Source organism: Capsicum annuum, chromosome 1, assembly GCF_002878395.1.
Source record: "Capsicum annuum cultivar UCD-10X-F1 chromosome 1, UCD10Xv1.1, whole genome shotgun sequence".
Classification (NCBI taxonomy): domain Eukaryota; kingdom Viridiplantae; phylum Streptophyta; class Magnoliopsida; order Solanales; family Solanaceae; genus Capsicum; species Capsicum annuum.
In genome coordinates this window covers 3,987,451-4,013,020 of record NC_061111.1, presented here as the reverse complement: position 1 = coordinate 4,013,020, position 25,570 = coordinate 3,987,451, and the positions used below count along the sequence as shown (strand labels likewise).

Genomic DNA, 25,570 nt, shown 5'->3' with positions numbered 1-25,570 from the left:
AGGCTATAAGAAGACTTCTTCAGATCATTGTGTATTTGCACAAAGGTTTTTTGATGACGATTTTATCATTCTCTTGCTATATGTGAATGATATGTTGATTGTGGCAAGAATGCTTCCAGAATTGACGAGTTGAAAAAACAGTAATGCAAGTCCTTTGCTATGAAAGACTTGGGTTATGCTAAGCAGATTTTGGGCATGGGGATTACTCGTCTCAAAGATGAAAGGAAGCTTTACTTGTCACAGGAGAAGTACATTGAACATGTATTGGAGCGCTTCAACATGAAGAACGCTAAGGCTGTTAACACACCCGTTACTGGTCATATGAAATTGAGCAAGAAAATGTGTCTTACAACAAAGGAGGAAAAAGAGAGCATCGCTAAATTTCCATACTCCTCTATGGTCGGAAGTTTAATGTATGCAATAGTGTGTACCAAACCTGATATTGCTCACGCAGTTGGTGTTGTCAGCAGGTTTCTTGAAAATCCCGAAAATGAGCATTGGGAAGTAGTTAAATGGATATTGAGGTACCTAAAAGGAACCGCAGGTGATTGTTTGTGTTTTGGAGGATCTGGTCAAATCTTGAAGTGCTATACAGATGCTGATATGGCGGGTGACCTTGATAACAGAAAATCTACTACTGGTTTTCTATTTACTTTTTCAGGGGGAGCTATATCATGGCAGTCGAAGTTGCAGAAGTGTGTTGCGCTATCTTCAACTGAAACTGAGTATATTGCGGCTACTAAAACTGGCAAGGAAATGATATGGCTTAAGTGATTCCTTCAAGAACCTGGATTAGATCAAATGGAGCATATTGTCTATTGTGACAGTCAAAGTGCAATAGACTTAAGCAAGAACTCCATGTACCATGCAAGAACAAAACATATTGATGTGAGGTACCATTGGATTCGTGAACAAGTCGAGAACAAATCATTCTATGTCAAGAAAATTCACACCAGTGAAAATCCTGCGGATATGCTGACAAAGGTAGCGCCAAAAGACAAGTTCAAGTCATGCAAAGAACTTGTCGGGATGAGCTCTCTCTGAGAAGAATGAGGATACCTCCTTCAGGTGCATGGGACTGGAGGGAGAGATTTGTGGGGATCCAGCCCCATTATTCATTATGCAGCCTTTGTCAATTGACCTTTGGCAAATTAGCCTTTCTTGGCTAGGAAAGGCAAACAAGGTGTACCATTCTTATTAGGTTTTGATGTCATTGCTTACATCAACTTGAGCAGATTTTTGCTTATAAATAGAGGCAACTTCAGCTCATTCAAACATACCAACAAAGAGAGATAATATATATAGAGAGAGAGAGCAGTGAAGTATTTCACAGAATGTGATAAAAAATAGTCTGTGAAGGAAAAAATTAGAGTGAGCAATATTTTTAGTAAGATGAAATTCAAAAGAGGGTTATTTCTTTTGAGCATGTGGTGGTCATTTTGAGTATTATATTTTTGACTACGGTGTAAAAATTCCTTACTATAGTTGCTACTCTTGGTCCGTGATTTTTTTCCTTATTTAGAAGAGTTTTCACGTAAAATTTTTGGTGTCATTATTTTTCATTTATTTTTCCTAATATTTTGCCGTAAATACTTTTGTTGTTATTTCGGATTTACCCAACAACTACTACCACGGCTTGAACCTCTGAGCTCCTTATCAGCGGTAGCAGAATCAAGATTGCACTAAGGTAGTTCAAAATATGAAGTACACACGTGAAGATGCCAAAGGAGATTCAATATCTACTATATATACATAAAATAAAATAAAAACTAACCATGTATAAACAGTATGATTTTCCTCGAATGAGGTTTAAATGAACCCCCTCGAGCCACCCAGTTTATCGGTAATCACACGACGATAACATTTACCTTTACTCTAAAGCTCCCCTTCACCATATTTACAGAAAACATGCACCATATTTACAGAAACTATGACTCAACAGTTATTGCTCCAATCTCAAGATAATCAAGCTTTTTAGGCCTCTTGTAATTCTTCAGCAAAAGAGAGCTGCATACAACACTTACTGAAGAAGCAGCCATTGCTGCCCCTGCTACCCACGGAGGCAACCGAAATCCAGTAGATGGAAAAAGAGCTCCGGCAGCAATTGGGATGCCAAGAAGGTTATAGCCAAATGCCCAAAAGTAGTTCAGACGAATTCGACCAAATGTTTTCCTTGAAAGGTCAATAGCAGTTATAACATCTTCAAGATTGCTTTTCATTAGGACAATATCAGCTGCCTCAATAGCTATGTCTGTCCCTGCACCTATCGCCATTCCAACGTCCGCTGCTACAAGCGCTGGCGAGTCGTTAATTCCATCTCCCACCATTGCAACAACTTTCCCCAAACTCTGTTGATCAATTAAGATGACTTAACCACCAGCATGGCAAAATTAATGATGGCATAATACAGAAACAAACACTCGAACTTGGCCTCAACTTGCAATAAGCACTTCTACTTTGAGTCTGCACATCTAGACATCTCAACTCATCTCCATTGTATCAGTTGAACACTTCAACTTACAAAATGATCATCTAGACATCTCTAAAATTACGTGTCACGTCGGTATCGGGCGTCCACGAGACACCGGGGGACAAGTTGGAGGTGTTTAGACGTGCACTCTCAGAGTTGGAGGGCTTACTTGCCAGCTAAGGCCAAGTTTGAAAGCCTGTCTATGTATTGTGCCATTAATAATACTCCCACTGTTACATTTATAATTTATATGGTCGGTATTTGATTAGCCACAGACTTTTAAGAATGAAACAATTTCGACACATACTAAAAGTACCCCTAGAATTTGTAGTCTTTAACATGACATGGCCTTTCCATGGCTATAGAAGCATGTCACTAATGGTAAAACACGAAGTTTAAACAAGAGTTTCGAAATATAGAGAGGTTGTCATTTTTTTGGAAGAAACTTGTTAACTCAGGCAAACTTAGGCTAATTCTTTGAAAGAAAAGCAGATTCATGGCATCAAAATTTTACCTGGAGTTCCTTCACTTTTTCGGCTTTGTTTTCAGGTTTTGCTTCTGCAATGATATCACTAATACCAACTTCCTTGGCAATGGCATTAGCTGTTCCCCAATTGTCACCTGTGACTAGCTTACTCTCGACTTTCATAGACTTAAGAAGAGAAATGACCTCACGAGCTCCGGGCTTCACTGGATCTGATATAGCGACAACTCCGCTCAGTACACCATCAATCGATACGAGAATTCCAGTTTGAGCCAATTCTTCTGCTTCTGCTAGTATTTCATCGGCATCAAGTGGAACAGAAATGCCCTGATCTACCATCAAGCTCTTGTTTCCAACTATTAATTTCTTGTTGTGGACAACAGCCTTCACACCATGTCCAGTTATAGACTCAAAGTTCTGGACTTCAGGCCACCGGGGGTTCTCCTCATCCTCTCTGAACTTTTTAGCGTATTCAACAATAGCCTTGGCTAAAGGGTGCTCACTATTTAGCTGAAATTCAAGTGTAAATTATCAGTTTCACGTATTGACATGAACAAACACCAGTGTGTTCAAAGTCTTTAGATCACGAAAACTTTCATCCCAACTCCCTGACTACAAAAATACTTCTACCTCGTATGATCCGTACTAAGCTGAGTCTTACCTTGATAAATCTAGTTTAAATAGACATAAACTGGTTTGAAGATATGTGCGAGAAACTTTTAACTTGATGTTATGTGACAAATGGAGTCTCAACGAACAACTTTATAAGTTGCGCTATTGGGGCAACGGAAACATGACTAAGTTAACAAGAACGAGAGAACTAGTAGGGCAAACATTAGGAAAGAATACACCACACAACGGCGGCTGGTAACTGTGATAATGCACTCAAGAAGTTTAAACTAGACTCAAATGTACCTCAGCTGCCGCAACCAATTCGTAAAATTCTCGAAGTACCATAGATCGGAAAAGCTTTGTGCTTACAACAACTGGTTTGCCCATTGTAAGGGTCCCTGTCTTATCAAACACTATAAAGTTCACCTACATAAACAGATGGTTTATTATCAATATCAAAGTTAAATTTTTATGATATGGCATTGCTGGATGCATAGTTAAAAACAAAATCGGTGCATACCTTTTGTGCACTTTCCAAAGCCTGCCCACCTTTAATCAAGACACCTCGAGAAGCACCAACTCCTGTGCCAACCATGACAGCAGTTGGAGTAGCAAGACCAAGAGCACATGGGCAAGCTATGACCATTACAGAGATACCAAATTGAAGGGCAAGCTGAAAGCTATCCATAGAAGATGGAATCCAGGATTTAGGATAGCCGTCATACTTCCCAGCTAAAAACCAGGCTAGCCAAGTGGAGAAGGAGAGAATAATAACCTGAAATTGCAAAAGCATGACCAACTTCTCAGAGAGTCTAAGATGATAACGTAAGTCTTAACAGGAAGCCGGTTAACACTTACTAGCGGCACAAAATATTTAGAAATTCGATCAGCAAATTTTTGAACGGGAGCTTTAGCCATTTGTGCTGATTCAACTAGCCTAACAATCTGTGAAAGAGCACTCTCTGATCCAACCTTAGTAGCTTTTATATGCAGAACACCATTCTCGTTCACAGTTCCTCCAATCACCATGTCGCCTTTCCTTTTGGCCACTGGTCGAGATTCTCCGGTTATCATACTCTCATTGACATGACTTTGACCCCAAATGACAAAACCATCACAGGCTACTTTTGCACCGGGAAGGATTTTGATCACATCGTTCTTCTGTATCAGCCGGCTATCGATTTCTTCCTCTTTCACTACATTTCCTTCATCATCAAACTGTAATAATGATGCTGTCTCAGGGGTCAAGTTCATGAGTTTAGCAATGGCCTCGGATGTCTTTCCTTTTGCCAACACTTCAAGATACTTCCCGAGTAGAATGAAGGAAATGAGCATTGAGCTGGTCTCAAAAAAATCGGTAGACTTGAAGCTTGGAGAAGTAGCAGCTCTTAACACTGAGTAGACCGAGTAAAAGTAGGCTGCATTCGTTCCCAAAGCAATCAAAACATCCATATTCGCAGAACCATGACAGAGTGCTTTGTAAGAACCCGAGTAGAAGCGTCGGCCAATGATGAATTGCACGGGAGTAGAAAGCACCCACCGCAAAATCTCTCCAACGCTAAGCATGTTAACGACTTTTACATCTAAACCATCCTTAACACCAGGAATATACATGAACACCATGGAGGTCAAGAAAACAGGAATGGTAAATACCAAGCTCCATAGAAAGGACCGACGATATTGTTTGATTTCCTCTTGTCGATGGGATCGTTTCCCTCCTCCTTCGGGAAATATTGTTGCCTTGAACCTTCCAGAACCAGTTGATTCAATTACTTTAATAAAATCTCTAGGCCCTATTATATCTGATTTATAAGAAAGGGATAACTTCTTCAGCTCAGGATCAATATCAACATCTTCAACACCTGGGAGTGCTCTAAGAGAACTTTCAATAATGCTCGTGGAACTTTCAGTGCGTAGTCCATCAACTTCCAGCAATATTTTGCTCCTATCTTCTCCTGTGCTAATTAATATGGCTTCAAATCCAGTATCTTCTATGGATTCTAAAAGTTGATTGTAAGTTATTATCCGCGGATCATATTGGATTTCAGCCTCTTCGGTTGCTAATGCGACTTGTGCTTTCTGTACGCCTGGGATCAATTGCAAAGCAGATTCAACAGTTGTGGAGCAAGAAGTGCAGGTCATTCCTTTTACACGTATCCGGCATACTTGGGAAGTTTTCTCATTTGTCTCCTCTGTAATCAAGGTAGCCTGAAATCCAACATCTTCTATCGTCTCACGGATTGTTTCCTCCTACACGTTTGAGCAAGTATTCTTAGCAAGTCGAAATAAATTTGTTCATGGCTTTCTCAGTATTAATGCGGCACATGATATGAAGGAACTGCTAAGCTAAGGAAGTCTGGAAAGCAAAATCAATTTCAACTTCTAGAATTACTGCTACATAACATAGGGTACTTGGTACTAATATGTAAATGCAACTTTAACATGGTACTAAGCATAATGTTTTAGACCAACATCATTAGTTTTGAATCTGAATTCAAATAGATGAATCTAATCCCAAATAAAGCTCATTGCTCAAGGCATATTCTACGGTGCTAAATTCAAAACAGACATTGGTGAAATAGACTCGACAACAGAATTCCACTTCATCCGACTCAACCATCATTCAGCCAAAAGTGAAACTTAAAGGAAGAGCAAAAGGGATTAAGTTTACCTAGAACATACATAACATATTCAATGGAGTTACTCACTTCTATATGAAACAACCAAGATGCTTAGGACATACATAACATTTCCAATGCAGTGACTTACTTCTATAAAAATCATAAATAAAATACAAATTAAATTCAAACTCTACCTAGAAATTCCATATGATGAGAATCCAGCAAAATCTTGAAAAAAGAAACAAATTTGTACTCTTTCACCAATGAAAAAAAAAAAAAAAAAGCACGAAACTTCTTTGCAGAAAAAGCTGCTTGAAACAAGCACAAAAAAAAGTCTTTTGGAGACGGCCTCTCTACTTTGTCTGCATATACTCTACCTTCTCAGGACCCCACTTGTAGAACTATACTGTATGTTAATGGATTTACAGTGACATAGCTAGGGCAAATGATAACTTAAAACATCGTTATTCAAGAATCATAATCCATGATTCACCAAAATGACACTAAGGTGATTTCTTCCATCTATCTGAAGCCTGGTGGACATAGTTACTCGATACTTCTGCTGGTGAAAGGTAGCAAGTACCCACAGAATTAGTCTAGGTACATGCTAGCTTTCACAGAAAACACGATTATAAAAAGAAAAAAAAAAATTAAACCTCGACAACCCCTTTATAATTTATGCATAATCTGTTATTCAAGAATCTTAAACCTTGACTCCCAAGTGAGGCGCAACTATTTAAGCCTTGATGGACAGAGTTACCTGATACATATATTGGCGAGAGGTAGCAGGTCCCCTTAGAATTAATCTAGGTACACGCAAACAGATTCAGACACTACGGTTAACAAAAAAGAAAAATCTTAAACCTCAATAACCCCTTGTAGAATTTCTACGTAATAAACCTAAATCATTACTAAAATCACTAAAAGCTTCCATAAAGATCAAACTTTTACCTCCTTTCATAAAAAATCGTAAACCTCAATACCCCCACATAATAAGACTAAAACATACCTAAAATCACTAAAAACTTCCATAAAGATCAAATTTTTACCTTCTTTCACCAATTAAAATAAATCCCAAAATCAAGAATTGGAAAAGAAAAAAAAATTGGATTACTCAGATTAACAAAGCTGGGAGAAAAAATAACTTAAAACTTAACCTTGATTCCCAGGTTAGCCAAAAAAGCATTAGGTGATTTATTTAGTCTATCTAAGCTTAGCCTTGATGGACAGAGTCGATACATATGCTGGTGAGAGGTAGCACATACCCCTAGGATTAGTCAAGCTACGTGCAAGCTGACTCAAACAACACAATTATTGCAAAAAATTCCTAAAAGTCAACAATTCGAAAGGAAAAAAAAAACTTGGTGATTTCTTTCGTCTATTTAAGCCTGGATAGACAGAGTTACTCGAGATAGCACGTACCCCTGAAATTAATTGAGCTGAAATTCTTAGAAGTCAATAATTCGAAAGGAAAAAATACTAGGTGATTTCTTTCGTCTATCTAAGACTCATAGAGTTACTCGAGGTACTATATACCCTTAGAATTAGTTGACCTACATCAGACAATACGATTATTAAAAAAATAGCCTAAAATCAAGAATTGGAAAGCAAAAAGAATTGTAATACTCATGTTGACAAAATGCAAGCTGACTCAGACGATACGATTATTCAAAAAAAAAAATAGCCTTGAATGAAGAATTGGAAAGTAAAAAAAATTGTTATACTCACATTGACAAAACTTGGATAAAACACAACTTGAGCTTTATTATTCAAAACATCAACAACAGCTTCTTTAATCCCAGAAAGTCTTTTGATAGCCTTTTCAACAGATCCAGCACATGCAGAACAACTCATACCATTAACTGAAAAAACTGCTTTTTTGTCTTTATTTGTAAGTACAGAAATACCTTTTGGGTATTTTGGCATTGATGGATAATGTGGCTTTGAGGAGTAATATTCATAATTGGTTTCATTTTTAAGGCATGCAAATGAAAGAAACTTAGTAGTTGCCATTGATGAAAAGGGTGAAGGTTTTTTGGTGTCAAAGAAAAAATAAATATGTGTGTGAAATTTGAATGATGGAAGTTAATATAAGTTGGAATTTTATTATAGTTTTGCTTGTAAAATATGCAACTTAATATATTTGGTTGGTGTAGTAAAGTTGAGGATATCACAGGATTAAGGTTTGATCTAGATGGGTATTTAATGTATCTAATATCTAATCAACCGACTATGGTTAAAAAGAGATTAAAAAAATATCAACAACGTAACATATTTTGATATTTTGAAAAGTGTAAAAATATACACAAATTTTATCTTGGAGATTAAAATATTTTCCTAAAATAACACTAGTCTATCCTTTTGGATATAGCGTTATATATGGAAAATGATTTTTTTAATCATTAATTATAAATTAAATTAAAAAATAGTAATATTTTTAGATTATATGTGTAAAAATGAAAACCTTTTTAATAAAGATTTAAAAATAAAATTTATAAAGAGCTATAAAATTAAATCTGTATCATATTATGTTATAGAAAATTTATTTTAATAGTTTATACAAATATACAATTTTTTCCAACATGTTTAAGGCCAAATTAAATTCTTGATAAAAGTTAAAGCTTTCTTATTATCTTTATTTTTTTAAAAAAGAAAAAAGTTTAATTTAGCTTTGCCTCCAAGTTAAGCAGCTAGGAATGGGCCCAATGGGTATTTGAATTTGAGGATTGAAGTTTCAACATACATTTTTTTTTATCGAGTGATTAATATTTGTATTAGAATTCGATTAATTTAAGTTTTTCTTGAAAAGTTTTACTCTGAGATATAAAACATTCCTGATGATTGCATAATCAGTTTTAATATACTCAATTTTTTTTTTTATTTTTTACCAAGTGTCTGATACCTATATTAAAATTTGACTAATTTAAATTCGTGATAAAATAATTCAACTTTATAAAAGAAAGCATTTCATATGCAGTTTCAAACATACATAGTTGCGTATGGAACTTTTTAGACTCTCATTAGTTTAATTTAATTACGTCTCCTAATGTCTCCTGAAATCACATTTCAAAAAGTCAAACCATTTTTTGTTGTTGTTATATGAAAATGTGGCAAATCTTTATAAATGAATTTAGAATTTAATAGCACCACAAGTGCACAACTATAATTTTTAGAGGAACTTTTTTTTTCAAATCTATTGGAGCAAATGTAATACAAATTATTTTTCTTACTTGTGTATATAAATTATTTGTTTGGAGTTGATCAAATATGTCCTTTATTTATTGATCCTAAAAGAGAGATAATAATGCACTAATTGTAGTAGCAATTGATGCTGGGGGAGCTAGCTAGAGCTCAAATTAGTTATTGCTTTATTACTATGTATTAATTAGTCTTTTTAATTTTTAATAAATAAAATATACAAATCAATTGACATTTTAAAATTTAACAGTATTTTAATTTATATTCGTTTATAACATAAAAAGTACCAAAAAAATAGTTTTTCTCGCTTTTATTTGTAGTAGCTAAATAAGATCCAAAAATCAAATATCAATATACGTACAAATATAAAATAAATATCTCACTGTAGCTTTAATAAAACTTTCAAAAAAATATTATCACTGTAGATAGATTTGACTGTATCTGATCATATATATATATATATAAAGAAAAAACCTTCTTTAGATTCTGTTAGTCAAACTTCAAGATTACTCTAATTTAATGTGATTTTCTCTTTTATTTTCTTTCTTTATTAGGTGTGAAGATTGAATGTGAACCAAAAAATATGGATAGAGATATATTTAAAACTCTTGTGTATATCCCTTGCCCCTGCATATAAATTATAATTAACATCTTCCCCCATACTAAGGTGCTCACAAATTTTATCTTTCATACATCAAGTAATTAAATCAAGTAAGTCCATGTTTTGTTAATCTTTTTTTTTTCCTCAAATAATATGACTTTCATTTCTATAAAATAAAATTAATGTATTCAAGCAATGTTGATACATAAAAGGATAATCCAACAAACTTTGTTGGTACTGTATTTTCTTCTGAGTTATAATGGAGTTCAGGGAAGAATCAAACTATCTAAACAAGAGGACTCGGAGTTGGAAGAGCAACTTAAACTTCTCAACAAGCCATCGGTCAAAATTATGAAGGTATATATTGAATTTTGGGCCAAAAATCGTTGTATTCGTGAGTCTTTGTGAATGATTTATATACTTCTCTATCACTTGTAACGTAAATAAATATCGTTTCACCCCTTAGTTTATTAGTTTATAATTTGTTCACGAGGAATTTAAAATAATCTAACTAATGTTCTATTTTTTATTTTTTAAAAAATTATTTTTTGTAATTGATGTTATACATCTAAAGGATTTTTAATGTACTCCTTGGGTTTTACATTTTTATCATCCACATAATAGCTTAGAAAAAGCATCACAATTCACTTAAAAGGCCCATTTTGACCAATTGAACCAGAATATCGATATACTATATGAGTCTGTCAAAAAGATTCTTTATTTTGCAAAGATAAAGATAAAGATAAAGATAAGAGTCGCCTACATCGTTATCTATTTTAGATCTCACTTATAAAATTGTACCGAATATATTGTTATTATTGCTATGTGAAAGTTTGGAATAGTGTATACGATCTACATATATTTCTACTCCTTTGTCCGGGGAAATTTGTGTATGCATAACAAATGTATTACATATTGGATAACCAAAATTACTTATTTCATGATGTTTTTGTTCTCAGAGTCAACACGGAGACACATATAATTGGGTGAATTTCTACAAACAGCCGGCATTTGATAATCCATTATTAAAGAATCACAATTTTCACCCGAAGGCATGTGTCTACTTTTCTCTCCACTTTACTTTTTAACTTTGTAATAAGAGTACTATTTGTTAACACACAATTTGAGCATTTTTAGATAGACAGATGAAACCTACTTTAGCTAGGTCTACGCAAAATTCAAGTACATCTGCAACTAATTGCTCATCGACGATATGGTCTTGTCAAAAGATGGTGGTTGTCCTTTTGGAACAATTCCCATTAGAAAATTGACTAAAGAAGATCTTATTAGACAAAAAACATGCCATCGCCAGAAGATGTCACATATGACACTAAGTTGACTACAGTAAGATAATACTACATTAATTCACTATTTTGCGCAAATATATATATATATATATATCCAACAAATCTCATATATTTTATTACTTCTGCACAGATTAACAACACAAGTGACCCAAAAGGGAGATACATGTCTTCGAAAGGAGGATACATCTAAATAGGTTAAATTTGTATATATTCTATAATAATTTAACACATATTATTATACTCTATCCAGCTTGCAATAGTTCATATTCCACAAAATCCACACAATAAGTTTACGGGTGCTGGAATGTCAGCAAATACATATAATCCTCATGTTGAAGGTAAACAACATAGTGCAAGTCGATTGAAAATTCAGAATGGGCCAGATGCTTTACAAGTTGGTTGGAGAGTAAATTTAGCAACTTGTGAAAATTTAACTATTTTACTTGTAAAAGATTTATTTATTGTTAATTTTAGTTTTTTTTGAATGTTTCCAAAATAGCTCCAATTCAATTGTCATGATAGACCTATTTCGTGTTTCAGGTGGATCCAACTCTTTATGGAGATACTAAAACTAGGTTTTTTGTACATTTTCAGGTACTTTCCTTATGCTATCTACTCCCTCTATTTCGTTTTCCTCGGCCCATATCAGAGATTTATTTTATTAAACTAACCTTATTAATTATGTTATGATAAGCTAAATTTATGTTTATTATAGCCACGTAATTTTGTCCCCCTCAAAAGTTTGATTTTATTCATTTTTACCTTATCATATTATGTACCCTCACCCACGTGATTACATCCCACAAAAATACAAAAAAAAAAGTAACTCTCAACAAAATTCTAACAAACTTTTATTCTTTTAACATCCTAACAACCCTCTACAATAAGAAAATGATAGGGGGTGTGACATTTATTAGGCTGGTAACACACAATGTTTCAATACATTATGCCCTGGATTTGTAATAGTACGCAATGAGATACCTCTCGATAAGGTTTTCGATAAAATTTCGCAACGTGGAGAGAAGCCAAGGGAGTTTAGAATGTATATAGAGCGGGTACAATTTTTTTTATTTTTACTCCTAAAATAATTTTCTAAGTATTTGAAAGCTACAAAATACTAATATAGACATTTTCTTCTGAAAAACGAAAGGATCTAGTCAATGGAAATTGGTGGCTTCTACTTGGAGATGACAATCAACAGATTGGCTATTGGCCTCAAAAGATTTTCACTAGCTTGGCAAACTTTGCTAATAACGTTGAATGGGGAGCCCACCGGGTGTGCCTGAACCTCCAATGGGCTGAAGTTTTTTTTCCCATCGGAAGCACCGGTTCTGATGGTTATTGAAAGGGACTTAGTGTTTTAAATGATAAAGGTGTAACAATAGATGTTGATCTAACAAATGTATATGTCGATGATCCTAATCTGTATCGAGTTAGTGATAACCCACATATGTTACCCGTGTATTTTATGGCGGACCTGGAGGAAGTCAATAAGTCTAAATCTGATTACTTACTATAATGATGTATTTACCTTCTATTTCAATGATAAAATATTGTCACGTTTGAGGAATGAACTTGATACACTTTTTTCCCTTTATAATGATGACAAAGGGGAGAGGTGTATCCCATGAACAAGTTGTGAATGTTCAGTTTGGTGTTTTTCCTCTATGTCATGCTAGTGTTTGCTACATATCCAGAGGTGGAGCCAGGATTTCAATTAAAAGGGTTCAATATTCGAAGAAAACTTAGCTGAAGGGGGTTCGACACCTACTATAAATATATAAAATAATTTTAACCATGTATAAATAATGTATTTTTCCGTCGAAGGGATTCAGTCGAACCTCCTAACAAGGCCTAACTCCGCCCCTGTATATATATACACACACCGCTCGAACCAACTAAGAGTATTTGAGCTCCTACATCAATTTGAATTTTCTGATCAGTAAATGATATTGGGCCTGTGCCAAATGAAAGTAATGGACAGGAAAATTATATTTGTGACCCTGCCAGGGTCGACTCAACGAATTTGGTGGTCTAAAGCTAAAGTTAAATTTTAATCAGAGATTTCAAGTATATTCGATAAAATTAATTTTTGTGCATCACACGTGCATCTCGTGCGACGTAAGTGCATCTCGTGCGACTTACGTGCATCTTATGTGCATTTTGTACACTAATCAATATCGAATAAACTGTTACATTAAAAGTATCAATTCAAATAACAAAGACATAGTAAAATACCGTGATTGGCTTGCTATAATCGCGACGACAATAATCTGGACACATTACTCGCCTAAGCATCCAGTTTTCTATACATTCATGGTGAGACACATGCCTGCAGGGGAGGATGCGTACACGCTCAATTTGTTCGAACTCAGTCAAACAAATGTACCATCTGTGAAATTTACTTTCTCCTGTACTACGGAAGAAAATGGTTCAAATCGAAATTGAAGAACAAATCTTCTAACCGCGACATTGAGCTTAATATATTTGTACCCTATCCTCAAAAGAATAAGAAAAATAAATACTAATACGACGATCGCCTCCACAATAAACCCTTTTGAAATGATTTCACCGATGTCAGAGGATTTCATAAGATCTTTTGGCGAAACACCATCAATCCAAGAACACAATAGTAATACCTGTATGTCTCATTCAAAATAAAATTAAATTAAAATTGTATTCATCTAAGTAGCAATTTTTTTGCTTTTAGTATAGATTAATTTTTTTCTTATTTACATAGCTCAACAACTATTACGCAATCTGCTAAGATAATTAAGTTGGAAATGTCTGATGTGCCTAAGATTGTGAATCTCTAAAGAATTATAATCGACATTATTCTTCCAATTATTCATAGACGAAACACCAATTTTACTTTTTCTTTCTCAAGTACTAAAAATTTAATGTGGAAAAAATACATAAAATAGCATATTTAATTACTATAGGATATCAATTTGTGGATAGAACGTTTCAATTTTATATTGAACAGAAAAAATAATTTCATTAACGAAAAAGGTACTAAATTACTCTTCAAACATTTTTCTAATCATAGGATACCTAGGTGGTCTTTCCTAATTGAAAATGGTACAAATATAACATTGGTCCACCTTTGGCCCTATTTTGCCTTGACCCTTTATGATAAAATGAGTTTAACTAATATACATCGATGGTGTAAAAAGATTAATAGGCAATTACCATTTCTAATATGTTACCACTTGTTTTTCAGCTTTTCTTTCTTTTCTTTATTTTTAAATTTTTAATTCTTAAACACTCCCTTCTTAATCCCCTTCCTCTGCCATTTCAAATCTTCACTTCTCTCTTTCCGATGTTGAAACCATCTTCTAACCCCGATCTGTTAAATTACTTTGAAACCTTAAAATTATTTTTTGGATGTAATTTTATAGACTATTGAAAAATTATTTCACATGATCGACTAGATGATATAATTATAATTTGACCTTTTTTATCTGAAAGAAAATTATTGTTTTATTGTATGATGAGAATTTGGTAAAAACTTGCTCTAGACATTTAAATGCAATTCCAATAATCATCTAGTGATCATACTAAACTTTTGACGGCTAATTTTAAAAGTGTGACAGAAGAATCTTTTTAATCTCATAATAAATAAATATTATTGATAATTTTTTTATGGCAGAGTAATTGTTTTAAAGAATTTATTAGTCTTAAAATCAATGATTGTAGATTAACCACAACACTTTCCATCTCTATATTTTGATAATAAAAAAAAAGTTAGTTTACCATATTTGCAGATTAACCACGAAACTTCTCTATATTTTGATTGAAAAAGTTCGTTTATACCATATTAGGATAGAGTTGGTGATTTCTTCATTGGAGTAAGTCGCAAATTATTTCAATCATGTTGAATAATTAGAAGGTGATTTCTTGAATGGTATAATTTGCAGATTGTTTCAATCATGGTATAAGCTTACACAATATACCCTTCAGTTTTATTCTAAAATTTCAACCAGGGGCGGATCTAGGGTTCCGGGTGGGGGTTCCCGGGAACCCAATAACTTTCGTGCGAATCTAGTATTTATATAGAGAAATCTAGTAAATATATAAGAATTATAAGTTGGGAACCCATAAACAAAGTGTATTGTTGGCTTAGTAGAGTAGCGGGACTTGTAAAAGTTTTATTGACCTCTAGGTTGTGAGTTCAAATCTCTCTAGTTACTAATTAATTTTCTTTTTATCACAAACTTTAAATCCTGAATCCGCCACTAATTTCAACCAATTAAAAGCTTACACATATTAAACAAAACTTCTAGGTACAGAGACTTACTTATCGGAAGCGTCATAGCTATGCCACCAAATCCAACCAACACCGTGTGGTCAAAACTCCTGGTGGAAAGTTGATATATCAAACATGTATTTCATGTGCCACACATGCATCTCGTACGTCTTGTGCGCTATACATGCATGCATCCTGTTGTTGTCAGTCAAAACTCCTAGTGGAAAGTTGATATATCAGACATGTATTTCATGTGCCACAGATGCATCTCGTGCAACGTACGTGCATTTTGTGCGCTATACATACATGCATCCTGTTGTTGTCAGTTAGAGTGTGTACCCTAGAAGAATGTCGAGACAGCAAGATTTACCAGGGTGGTGGACAAGAATTGAAAGGCAATCAAAGGGTGAAGCCTGAATATTAAAGATTGATTATTGCACGTATAGAGCGAGGCAGAAGGTTTGAAAATAGGAGGACAACAAGGGAATATAGGACCTGAATATACAGAGGAGATTGGTTTTACACAACATATATAAGAAATAAAATTACCAATAAATATAAAACTGCAAACTCAAATGTTTGTCCTTAACTAGCCTAGTTCCATAAAATATTACTAACGTTGCATGCATGCATGCTAATGTTTAATTTAAGCAAAAGACTTAGCTTGTTTTTATACCCAACTCAAAAAAAGGCAATCGTTGCCTGTATTAAAGTTTCCGCTATGCAGACGGTCCAAAGAAAGGCATAACCACAGGGGTTTAGGCTTTAGCTAGTGTACACAATCTTACCCCATATTTTTGTCGGAGCATGTTTTCACGAATTAAACACATGCATTATATAACAACATCTTTATCAGTTAATTATTCTAAGACTCCTCTTCAATTTTTTTACCCAACAATTATGCTATATAAAAAAAATGAAAAATTATTTCTCTTACCCTTTCAGTGAAACCTTCCTCCGTTGGTACTCCTTTATTTCTCATTTCAATTCTAAAGAAATTGACAAAAAGAATATAACAGAAAATATTCCATGCCATTTATATGAATGAAGATGCTTGTGGGGATAATAAAAGATTCATATATATATATATATATATATATATATAAACACACATTTATCTTGTAATATAGTAGGAAAACATTTGTTGATTTCTATCATTCATTATGTGAAACGAAAAACGAATCAAACCGATAATAACTAAATCGAAGGTTTTAGTTTTATTTATTTTTGAATTTTAAAAACAACCAAATTATTAATTTGGTTTTGATTTTATCAAAAGCTGACCCAAACCAAACGATGTGTTTTGCACGAAAATGATTTGACATTAAAATTATTTCAAAAACTTTTTAAAGTTTTTAAAACAACTTAGAAAAAGAAGAGCCATTGCTTAATTTAATTGAATAAAAAATCAGAAAACCTTTGAAAAATTCTGAAAGATTAAAACAGAAAAATCCTCAATTAATGATCTATATCTCTCCCATATTATATTAAATGCATTTTGGACAAGATTGAATATAACTCAATCCTTATTGTGTGAACAAGTGAAAACAGAAGACTTATGTGCCTTAAACGTATTTTATATACTGTCCAGAAGATTTATCAATCCATTAAAAGTGCAAAAACAACTTTGACTTAAAAATATATGAAAATACAAAGTAGGCCCTAGTCCAGAAACTTCTAGAAACACAACTTTTATAAATGTGGTATCAAATACTACATGTTTAAAGTATATATACCTTCACATCATTGCTTACGTTTAAGTAAAAATAAATAAATTAAATCATCTTAGTCACAAATACCATGGGAATAACATTATTCTTTAACACTATTTCATCAAATACAAGTCAAAGTTTTGTAATTGATTGACATAATTTATGTAAAATTCCATAAATGTCACTAACGTGGGAGATTATAATACATGAAACATAATTAGGTAAGTAATTATCTACATGCACTTAGAATCAATGAAAAAATATTAGCTAATAGAAGATCATAATGAAGGAAAAATGTAAAGACTTGTATGAGATTAAAGGCTCTAATTTTTATTTTATTTTTTCTTTGGAACAAATTATTTACCACCCAATATAAATATGACCACCAACCACAATATAATAAGTGTTGCTACTATTTCTATTTCTATTTTATATGGGTATTTTTTTATCGGTTAAATCAAAAATCAAATTATTAAGGACTAAAAATCGATAAATCAAAAATCAATAAAAAATATCTTATTGGTTTGGTTATTGGTTTAGCATATTTAAAAATCGAAAATCGATAAATCGAAACGATAATATAAAAAATCGAACCGAACCAACCGATGCACACCCCTACGCCTTCGGGTTTGCAGGCTATTACATAATGTTTGCTCGAAGAGCAGAGGTTGTATCAGCTGCGGATTATATAGGTGTAAAGAATCCAAAATGTGTTCGTCTTACATTAGTCCACGTGTCTCTTTGATTTGATGCCACGTGTAAAAGCGTGTCCTGATCTCTAACTATGAAACACACGCTGTTCAAGATATTATATCATTGACCAATCTTCCAAAAAAAATAATTCAGCTATAAATGCTTTGTTCTTCAGCTAAAAATCTCAAATATCTAAGGCAATTTGCTTCAATTCTAAGGCCAACCCATTTGGATTCAGTATCAAATCTTGCTGTTTCTCATTTTTCTAAGCCCATCCATACAGTTTTACCCCATTCTTTATCTCCTCCTGTTGTTGCTCCTAAAGCTTTTGAGTTTTTGGGTTTGAGATTGAATCGTAACATGGCTAGCCAATCCAACAAGCCTCAATCTGTTTATGACTTCACTGTCAAGGTGGGTTTTTTATTTAACATTTGTAAATGGTTGAATTTTGATTAATTGTTGAAGAAAGAAAATCTTGTTTTGTTTGGCTTGGTAGTTCTTGAATTAGGAAACTGAGTTATGTGTCAGCAATTTTTTTTGCTTATTTCGATTTGGGTGTTTCTTTCTTTTTTAAACTGTTCAATTTAGCCTGTTTTGACTAATTGTTTGAAAGAAAAAAACTTTTTTCTTTTGTTTGTTTTGTTGGTCTTTTGAATTAGGAAATTGAATTATGACTTATGTGGCGTGATTTTTATCAATTTTTGGGTTAGGGGGTGATTGAAATTTGTTTTTATATCGATATGTATCATCCAACTTAAGCAACGAATAAAGAAGTAGCACTAAAGCTGCCGCTATGCGCGGAGTCCAAAGGGAAGAATTGGGCCAAAAAGATCTATTATAAGTGGCCTTACACTGAATATAAAAGAAAAGAATGTGAAAGATTGTACTTTTTTATTTTATTTTGGGTAAAGGTTGGTCATTTTTTGTTTTGGTTTATGCTTCTGTTTATTTTCTTGGTTATTTGGGGCTTTTGAGTTATGGGGCATAGTTGCCAAGTGATTTAGACCTTGCTTTTTTTATTTGTATAAATTTGAATTAGCAAGATAACAATGTAAAATATCAAAATCTTTTTCTTATTCACTTTATGTTTTTGGTGTAAAAGAAAGATGTATCAGTCGTGTAGATAGCTAAGATAACTTGTTGAATGAATGTGGTTGAACCACACAAGCATCTTGTAATGTATTCATTAATTATAAATATATTTCATCGCTCCTTGCGCGCATTTGTTGATTCGCTTCCCTTGACATTTAGAATTTAGAGTATAGTGTATATTTTCCAACCATCTGATTGCTATTAGTGCAAGTGATTTGACTTATCAGAAAGAAAGAAAAAAGATGATTTGACTTGGTGCTAACAGCAAACTAAGGCTTGTTGCAGTATTTGTTATTGGTTCTTTGTTCTTGAAAATAGTTTTTTTTAGTTTTAGGTCTGTTTTGATGTTGATAAACAAAGTATTGAGTGAGTTTAAGCTGTTAACGTTGATGAGATCTTGATAACTAAAGTTCTTTGTAAGTTTTACAGGATGCTAAGGGCAAGGACGTTGATCTCAGCATTTACAAGGGAAAGGTTCTTATCATTGTCAATGTTGCATCACAGTGGTATGCTTTAGCTTCAAAGTTATTTTATTCATTATATCTTATGAGACCTCTTTCTCGGTATTTCGAGATTTCAAGTATAATTTTTCATCAGAGAAACTTATCTTTGTTTCTTGTAATTGGTAAAGTTTCCATGTGTTGTTCTCCTTATAATTGAGACTGAAACTATCCTAAACAGGTGTCTACATGTCAAGTGATTTTCATCAATCAAGTGATAGAACGGCGTACTAATTAATTGATATCTATTTTTGCATTTGTGGCATCGTACTCGGAGTTTTGCTGGTGTACAACCCTTGTATGTATCAAATTTTAGGATCCATTATGTTTCAGTGTGTGTGTTGTGTGATGAACTTAGCATGGTCTGGGTTTTTGAAGTTCACTGTCAGCATGTTTTCTGATGGTCTGCCCTTGAAAATTAAACGCGCTCATTTTAACTGGTACGACCGGATAAGAAAGGTGCTCTTTTCCCCACCGGATATGACATTGTTCTACCCGCCTTTGATAGGGTTAATGATTGAAACTGGTGGAGCCTGACATAAACATTCCTGCCTCACTTGGTCCAAGGACAGAGACTCAACCAAAGTGCTATTTATTAGTACCACTAGTGACAAGTTAATGTGCAGCTTGGATCGAATATATCCCGTTTATTTCTTTGTATTTTGATCTCATTGCGAAGTTCACTGTGGAGGGTCAGAATACATGCTTGTTGTACCTATGATATCGTTTTGTGATGTTTTAGTATTTACTGATGAGCATTTAACTGATTCCATTTTCTGATGCAGTGGCCTGACTAATTCAAACTACACCGACATGACGGAGTTATACAGAAAGTACAAGGACAAAGGTCTGTCAATTCTCCTAAATCTAAATTGTGTTGCTGATTAGTTGAACTAACAAGAAAGACCACTCTCTCCATCAATTCCCCTGCAATGGAGTCACTTATCCCAACATAATTCACACTGCAAAGAGAACTCAACACAAAGGCCGTTTTTTTCCTAATTTAGCTTGTTAATATGCCCTTCCTGTTACACAGGTTTGGAGATTCTCGCATTCCCTTGCAACCAGTTCGGTGGGCAGGAGCCTGGAAGCATCGAAGATATCCAGCAGATGGTTTGCACTCGCTTCAAGGCCGAGTACCCAATATTTGATAAGGTTGCAATAACACAAATATTCTTCTCTTTCTAGTCATGCATGTCACGCAATATTTTTGTAGCACATAGGCTCGTTCAAGAATGCTACCACGTCTCTTAGAATCTGAAACTGAAAATAGGTGAAGCCAGTATTATGTAGTAACAGCCTCGCTTTCTTTATGATCTAGGTCGATGTGAATGGCGATAATGCTGCTCCACTGTATAAGTTTCTGAAATCAAGCAAAGGTGGGTTCTTTGGTGATGGTATCAAGTGGAATTTCTCCAAATTCCTCATTGACAAAGAAGGAAACGTCGTTGATCGCTACTCTCCAACCACTTCTCCAGCTAGCATGGAGGTAAGAACCCGGTCTCCTCTCCTATCGTTCGTCTTTCCTTGCTCTTAACTATGCTCACAGACAGTATAGCTAATGAATCCTTCCCTCTGTATTTCTGCAGAAGGACATCAAGAAACTCTTGGGCGTTGCATGAGCTCTGGGTTACGCTGTTTCTGCATTTGGTGCTAGAAATAACGAGCGTGTTATAGCGAATAAGCTGTTATGTTTCATGTAATTTTCTTCTTGTTCAGCTGCTACTACGTTTTACTGCTTGTACAATCTCAATAATCAACATATTTCTTATTACACGTACCATGATGTTTACACAACAAGCTCAGGGATGTAGCTTTGGTATTAGAAAAGATCATGAACAGTTCAAGACTAATTCATAGTCATAACCCTTCAGGGTGGCTCAGATGGTTTGGCTTGGGACCTCCATAATGGACGTCTCAAGTTCGAAACTCCTTGCCGGTGACATTAGGGTTTGGCTTTCTGAGTCGAACTTGTTGCACGGGGCTTGCCAGGGTGCCTAGTGTATTCTACCTTGTGTGTTATTTGCAAGTTATCTTGGCTTTCTCGGTCGAGCTTGTCACATGGGGCTGTCTAGTGTAATCTACCTCTTGTGTGTGATTTGCGAGTTATTCCATAAGCCTTCTCGGTCTACTAGTAAACACAGATGATAGCGTGATTGAGGCAAGTAACCCTCGCTATCATTTTACTGAAATGAAAGTGAAGAAAGACATTTCTACATAATACCAAAGATCGAGTTTATTAGTCAGATCAGTGAACTTTGAGCCAACATTTCTACATAATATCAAAGATCGAGTTTATTAGTCAGACCAGTGAACTTCGAGCCAGCCCCAGTCTTTCTCAGGAACACCCAATTTCTTCCACACAGCTTCAGAAGCATCAACAATGTTATTCTTACACCCTCTACTTGTGTCACATTCATCAACAACCATAGCTTTTGTACTCCTTCCCATTTGCATAAATAGTAATTTTATCAAAACATCTTTTCCCTTTAATGTACCATCCAGTTGATAAAGCCCCTATTGGAGTTGAATTATGTTAATATTTACCACTACATTTTGATGGACCACCTCCATCACCACCTTTTGAAAAGTCATTCAGTGTTAAAATTGCCTTCATTTTGCCATTGTGCTTATGACCTTCAACAATTAATATGTTACTAAAAGCCATGGAAATAAAAATCAAGAAAACAACTAAATCAACTAGGCCTAAGTGAGTCCCCTTCATTTTTTTATTTTTTTTTCAACTTTGTGGTAAAGAGTTGATAGAATTGCTTTGCTATTTATAGAACAATACTTTTGAATGTAAGTAGAGTTGGTCATGTAAATCCAAACCATTGAACATAACGGGGTAAAAGTAATAGAGTAACAGCACAAGAAAAATAGCAATGTTAGGACGAGTGGGAAAAGTTTTGGTTTTATTAGATAAAACTAATTAGTATTGTAGACTAAAGTATGTTGTAACTCTGTTGATTGTGTTGTAGATGTGATGACATCTTTGAAAATTTACTTGTTCTAATATGTAATATTTGAGGATGTGTACGTGGATGTGTGGGCATACGATGAGAAACAATGTTAGGAACGAACGAAAATATAAGGAACAAGGTTGAAGTAGCCTTCTTGGTACACAAGATGCGAGAAATGACATTGAGGTGGTTCGGACATTTGAAGAGGAGGAGCGCAGATGTCTCACCGATGAGGTGCGAGAGTTTTGACGGTGATAGAATTAAGGAGAGGTAGAGGTAGATTGAGGTAGAATTGGATAGATTAGCAGGACGTAGCACAACTTTAGTTTATTGAGAACATAAAAAGTAGGTAGTCGAGGGTTTTCTCTATCTGTTCCCTTAGTATCGTTATCCTATGCTTCAAAAATAACTTTCGACTCTTGCATTTCTTTCAAACATGTTCTAAAAATTATTTTCTTAAGCCGGGGATCTTTCAGGTTAAATCTCTCTATCCTACAAACATAAGAGGTAAGGTAAGGTAAGGTCTTGCGTACAACCCTATTCTCTCCACACCCTACTTGTGGAAACCTTTTAGGTATGTTGTTGTTTTATGTAGTATTTTAACTTTTTAAAGAAAAATGAAAGTTGATTTTCACTCCATCATTGAAAAGTTTCCTAGTAGGACTGTAGTCATTGTTATTGTTATTGTCCCTTCATTTCTTAGTAAGTTTTTCATTGTGTTCCATAATTTGGATTTACATGACCACCACTATATACATTTGAAGTATAAACAAGATATTAACCGGCAAAAGTTTATCCTTTTTTGGGTGGCAGACTTTCTATAAATAGCAAATCAAAGGGTGGCAGACTTTCTATAAATAGCAAATCGATTGTGTAAATTCTTCACCAAACAAAAAACAACATCAAGTTAATAACATTCTCAAACAATTTGAATTTAACGAAGTGCAACAATGAACAAGGGAAGTTACCTTAGCCTAGTTCATTTTATTGCTTTCTTGATCCTAGCAATGTCCATGGCTTGTAGTGACATATTAATGGTGGAAGCTCAAAAATGCAAGCCAAGTGGAAAGATCAAGGGTAAAAAGCCCCCAAAAGATCAATGCAGGCCTGGTGATGAATGTTGTGAAGAAGGGAAATTTTACACCACGTACAAATGTTCACCTCCGGTTACTGGTCACACGAAGGCAATTCTTACCATCAACGACTTTGACAAGGGGGGTGATGGTGGCGGTCCATCAGAATGTAGTGGCAAATATTACCACAACTCTATCCCCGTGGTGGCCTTGTCCACCGGATGGTACAGTAAAGGGAGCCGTTGTTTTGAGAACATTACCATCCACGCGAATGGAAGGAGTGTGAAAGCCATGGTTGTCGATGAATGTGACTCGGGTAGAGGGTGTGATGCTCCACATGCATACCTTCCTCCTTGCCAGAATAATATTGTTGATGCTTCTGCAGCAGTGTGGAAAGCTCTCCATGTACCTAAGAAAGATTGGGGTTGGCTTGAAATCGTCTGGTCTGATTAATGAATCTTGATATCATCGGTATTGTAAGTGGCCGAGTAACATTGCTGCCTGTCTGCCACGCCACGACCCACTGAGATTCAGCCCTTTGGCACTCCAATTTGTAGAAGTAAAAAATAATCTTGATATCTCCTTTGTACAATAAAAACCCTGCATATACCAGAGGAACTGATAGCAAGACTGAGTCTCCTTTTACTATGCTATCACAACAATAACAAATGTTATTCTTCTTATTTTCTTCTACTGGTTTTCTTTGAACCAAGAAAATCATATGAATTTCTTCCAGTATGAATTGTATGCAGTCATCTGATCTCTTGATGACAACCATAACATCCCCACACCAGCACCGCCACCACCCTCCCCCGTTTTACGTCTTTATGATAGAGGAAGGGGAGGCTCCAACATATTGCTAGCCAAAATGGAAAGTTCTTGTGAAGGAAAAAGATAAATAACAATGTTTCAAGACATGTTACAAAAAGAAACTCATTTTTGGCCTGTTGATTTGTCCCCAAAATCAGAATATTCTAAAGTTACAACAGAAAAGAGACCAAAAGCACTTCCACCACTTATCCTGAATAAATTTGGTCCATCAAAGTTAACCTTCTAAATAAGCATGATCCTCTACCTTACCACTAAGCAGTACCTAAAAGGAGAACTTTGTTACAAAGTTAGAATAGTCCATCATCTACTAATAGGCAGAGACAGTTGAATCCTTGAGCTGATCTCCTGGCGCATTTCATTTACAACAGCACGTATATACAAACCAAATTGTGTCATCCACGCGTCAGGTCAATCTCGGTCTGGGAATTTCTTACATCTGGCCGGGAACTTGGAGGCCAAACACCCGAACCAGACCCTGAAGTAGGACCTTGATTCAGTGTGGCACCAACTGGTGTAGATGACTTTTCAGTAGACTCTTTCTCGTCTTTAATGCTGCTTTCTGGTTTGTTCTTTAACTTTGGATCATAGACAAAGCTGCATACGACTACCTGCAGCAAACATCTTTCATTTGTGTGTTACAAAGAAAACAAATATCTGATCTACAAGGCCGAGGCAGGGTTTTACGCTGCTCTACTCCAAATAAAACAGTAACTACAACTACTACATTGGAATCCAAGTGCAATGATTCCATAATCTGAACTAATTGGATACGTAGATCCCTAGTTTGGCCTTTATCTGAACCTTGTTTTTGTTAACTCCATAGTTCACAATTAATACTCGCAACAAATTTGATATGAAAGACCAATCTAGAGATAAACAAGCATAAAGCAAATACCTGAACAGGACTGGCTGCTATGAGCCTACCCCCTATAGCACCGCCAATTACATGGCCATCAGGACTACAAACTGAGATACTTATACCACCGGTACGATTGCGTGGACCACCGGTTTCAGCAACCAAGTAAGAACCAGACAGACATAGTATCTCAAAACGGCCCTGCAGAAAACAGGGAACATGTAATTCTCATGATACATGTCGAAACTTTTTACCACAAGGATAATGACATGCACACTTGGCAAAAGGAAAGGAGAATGACTATTTTG

General features: G+C 34.8%; 4 protein-coding genes and 1 long non-coding RNA gene across 7 annotated transcripts in view; 3 read left to right on the top strand and 2 right to left on the bottom strand.

The window, feature by feature from the left end:
- Positions 1-1,719: 1,719 nt before the first annotated feature.
- Positions 1,720-8,353, bottom strand: LOC107864886 (probable copper-transporting ATPase HMA5). Of its 3 annotated transcripts, none has more exons than XM_016711295.2 (6): positions 7,916-8,353; positions 4,425-5,816; positions 4,087-4,341; positions 3,870-3,992; positions 2,985-3,464; positions 1,720-2,348 (listed from the first exon to the last, which is right to left on the bottom strand). In XM_016711295.2, the coding sequence occupies exons 1-6, from the start codon at positions 8,198-8,200 to the stop codon at positions 1,929-1,931; spliced, it is 2,955 nt and encodes a 984-aa protein (XP_016566781.2). In that variant the 5' UTR covers positions 8,201-8,353; the 3' UTR covers positions 1,720-1,928. The 3 variants fall into 3 exon arrangements, with proteins under 3 accessions (XP_016566781.2, XP_016566791.2, XP_016566784.2); XM_016711305.2 differs by lacking the exon at positions 7,916-8,353 and adding an exon at positions 7,610-7,685; XM_016711298.2 differs by lacking the exon at positions 7,916-8,353 and adding an exon at positions 7,345-7,546.
- Positions 8,354-9,979: 1,626 nt separating this feature from the next.
- Positions 9,980-12,774, top strand: LOC107864906. Its single transcript, XR_001672697.2, has 5 exons — positions 9,980-10,343; positions 10,946-11,330; positions 11,424-11,487; positions 11,834-11,887; positions 12,444-12,774. It is a non-coding gene; the product is annotated as an uncharacterized LOC107864906 (long non-coding RNA).
- A 5,200-nt stretch (positions 12,775-17,974) lies between these two features.
- Positions 17,975-21,319, top strand: LOC107864929 (probable phospholipid hydroperoxide glutathione peroxidase). Its single transcript, XM_016711329.2, has 6 exons — positions 17,975-18,358; positions 19,469-19,545; positions 20,325-20,386; positions 20,576-20,694; positions 20,861-21,028; positions 21,129-21,319. The coding sequence occupies exons 1-6, from the start codon at positions 18,107-18,109 to the stop codon at positions 21,159-21,161; spliced, it is 711 nt and encodes a 236-aa protein (XP_016566815.1). The 5' UTR covers positions 17,975-18,106; the 3' UTR covers positions 21,162-21,319.
- Positions 21,320-22,122: 803 nt separating this feature from the next.
- On the top strand, positions 22,123-24,263 carry LOC107864937 (putative ripening-related protein 1). The gene has a single exon (XM_016711333.2). The coding sequence runs from the start codon at positions 23,453-23,455 to the stop codon at positions 24,026-24,028; it is 576 nt and encodes a 191-aa protein (XP_016566819.1). The 5' UTR covers positions 22,123-23,452; the 3' UTR covers positions 24,029-24,263.
- Positions 24,264-24,451: 188 nt separating this feature from the next.
- The window catches only part of LOC107864919 (AT-hook motif nuclear-localized protein 5), a 7,536-nt gene continuing 6,417 nt past the window's right edge, over positions 24,452-25,570 (bottom strand). Inside the window, exons 4-5 of the mRNA XM_016711322.2 lie at positions 25,302-25,463; positions 24,452-25,014 (exon numbers count right to left, since the gene is read on the bottom strand). Of these exons, the coding sequence (XP_016566808.1) occupies positions 24,799-25,014; positions 25,302-25,463 (378 nt within the window). The 3' untranslated portion in view covers positions 24,452-24,798. The remainder of the gene's footprint in view (positions 25,015-25,301; positions 25,464-25,570) is intronic.

Bases quoted from the DNA above. Each gene is read 5' to 3' on its own strand.
- LOC107864929 (XM_016711329.2), top strand. From the start codon at position 18,107: ATGCTTTGTTCTTCAGCTAAAAATCTCAAATATCTAAGGCAATTTGCT. The intron at 20,387-20,575 runs GTCTGTCAATTC...CCTGTTACACAG, and splicing joins CAGAAAGTACAAGGACAAAG to GTTTGGAGATTCTCGCATTC. The intron at 20,695-20,860 runs GTTGCAATAACA...TTTATGATCTAG, and splicing joins AGTACCCAATATTTGATAAG to GTCGATGTGAATGGCGATAA.
- LOC107864886 (XM_016711295.2), bottom strand. From the start codon at position 8,200: ATGGCAACTACTAAGTTTCTTTCATTTGCATGCCTTAAAAATGAAACC. The intron at 4,342-4,424 runs GTAAGTGTTAAC...TTGCAATTTCAG, and splicing joins CTAAATATTTTGTGCCGCTA to GTTATTATTCTCTCCTTCTC. The intron at 2,349-2,984 runs GTAAAATTTTGA...ATTGATCAACAG, and splicing joins AAAAAGTGAAGGAACTCCAG to AGTTTGGGGAAAGTTGTTGC.
- LOC107864937 (XM_016711333.2), top strand. From the start codon at position 23,453: ATGAACAAGGGAAGTTACCTTAGCCTAGTTCATTTTATTGCTTTCTTG.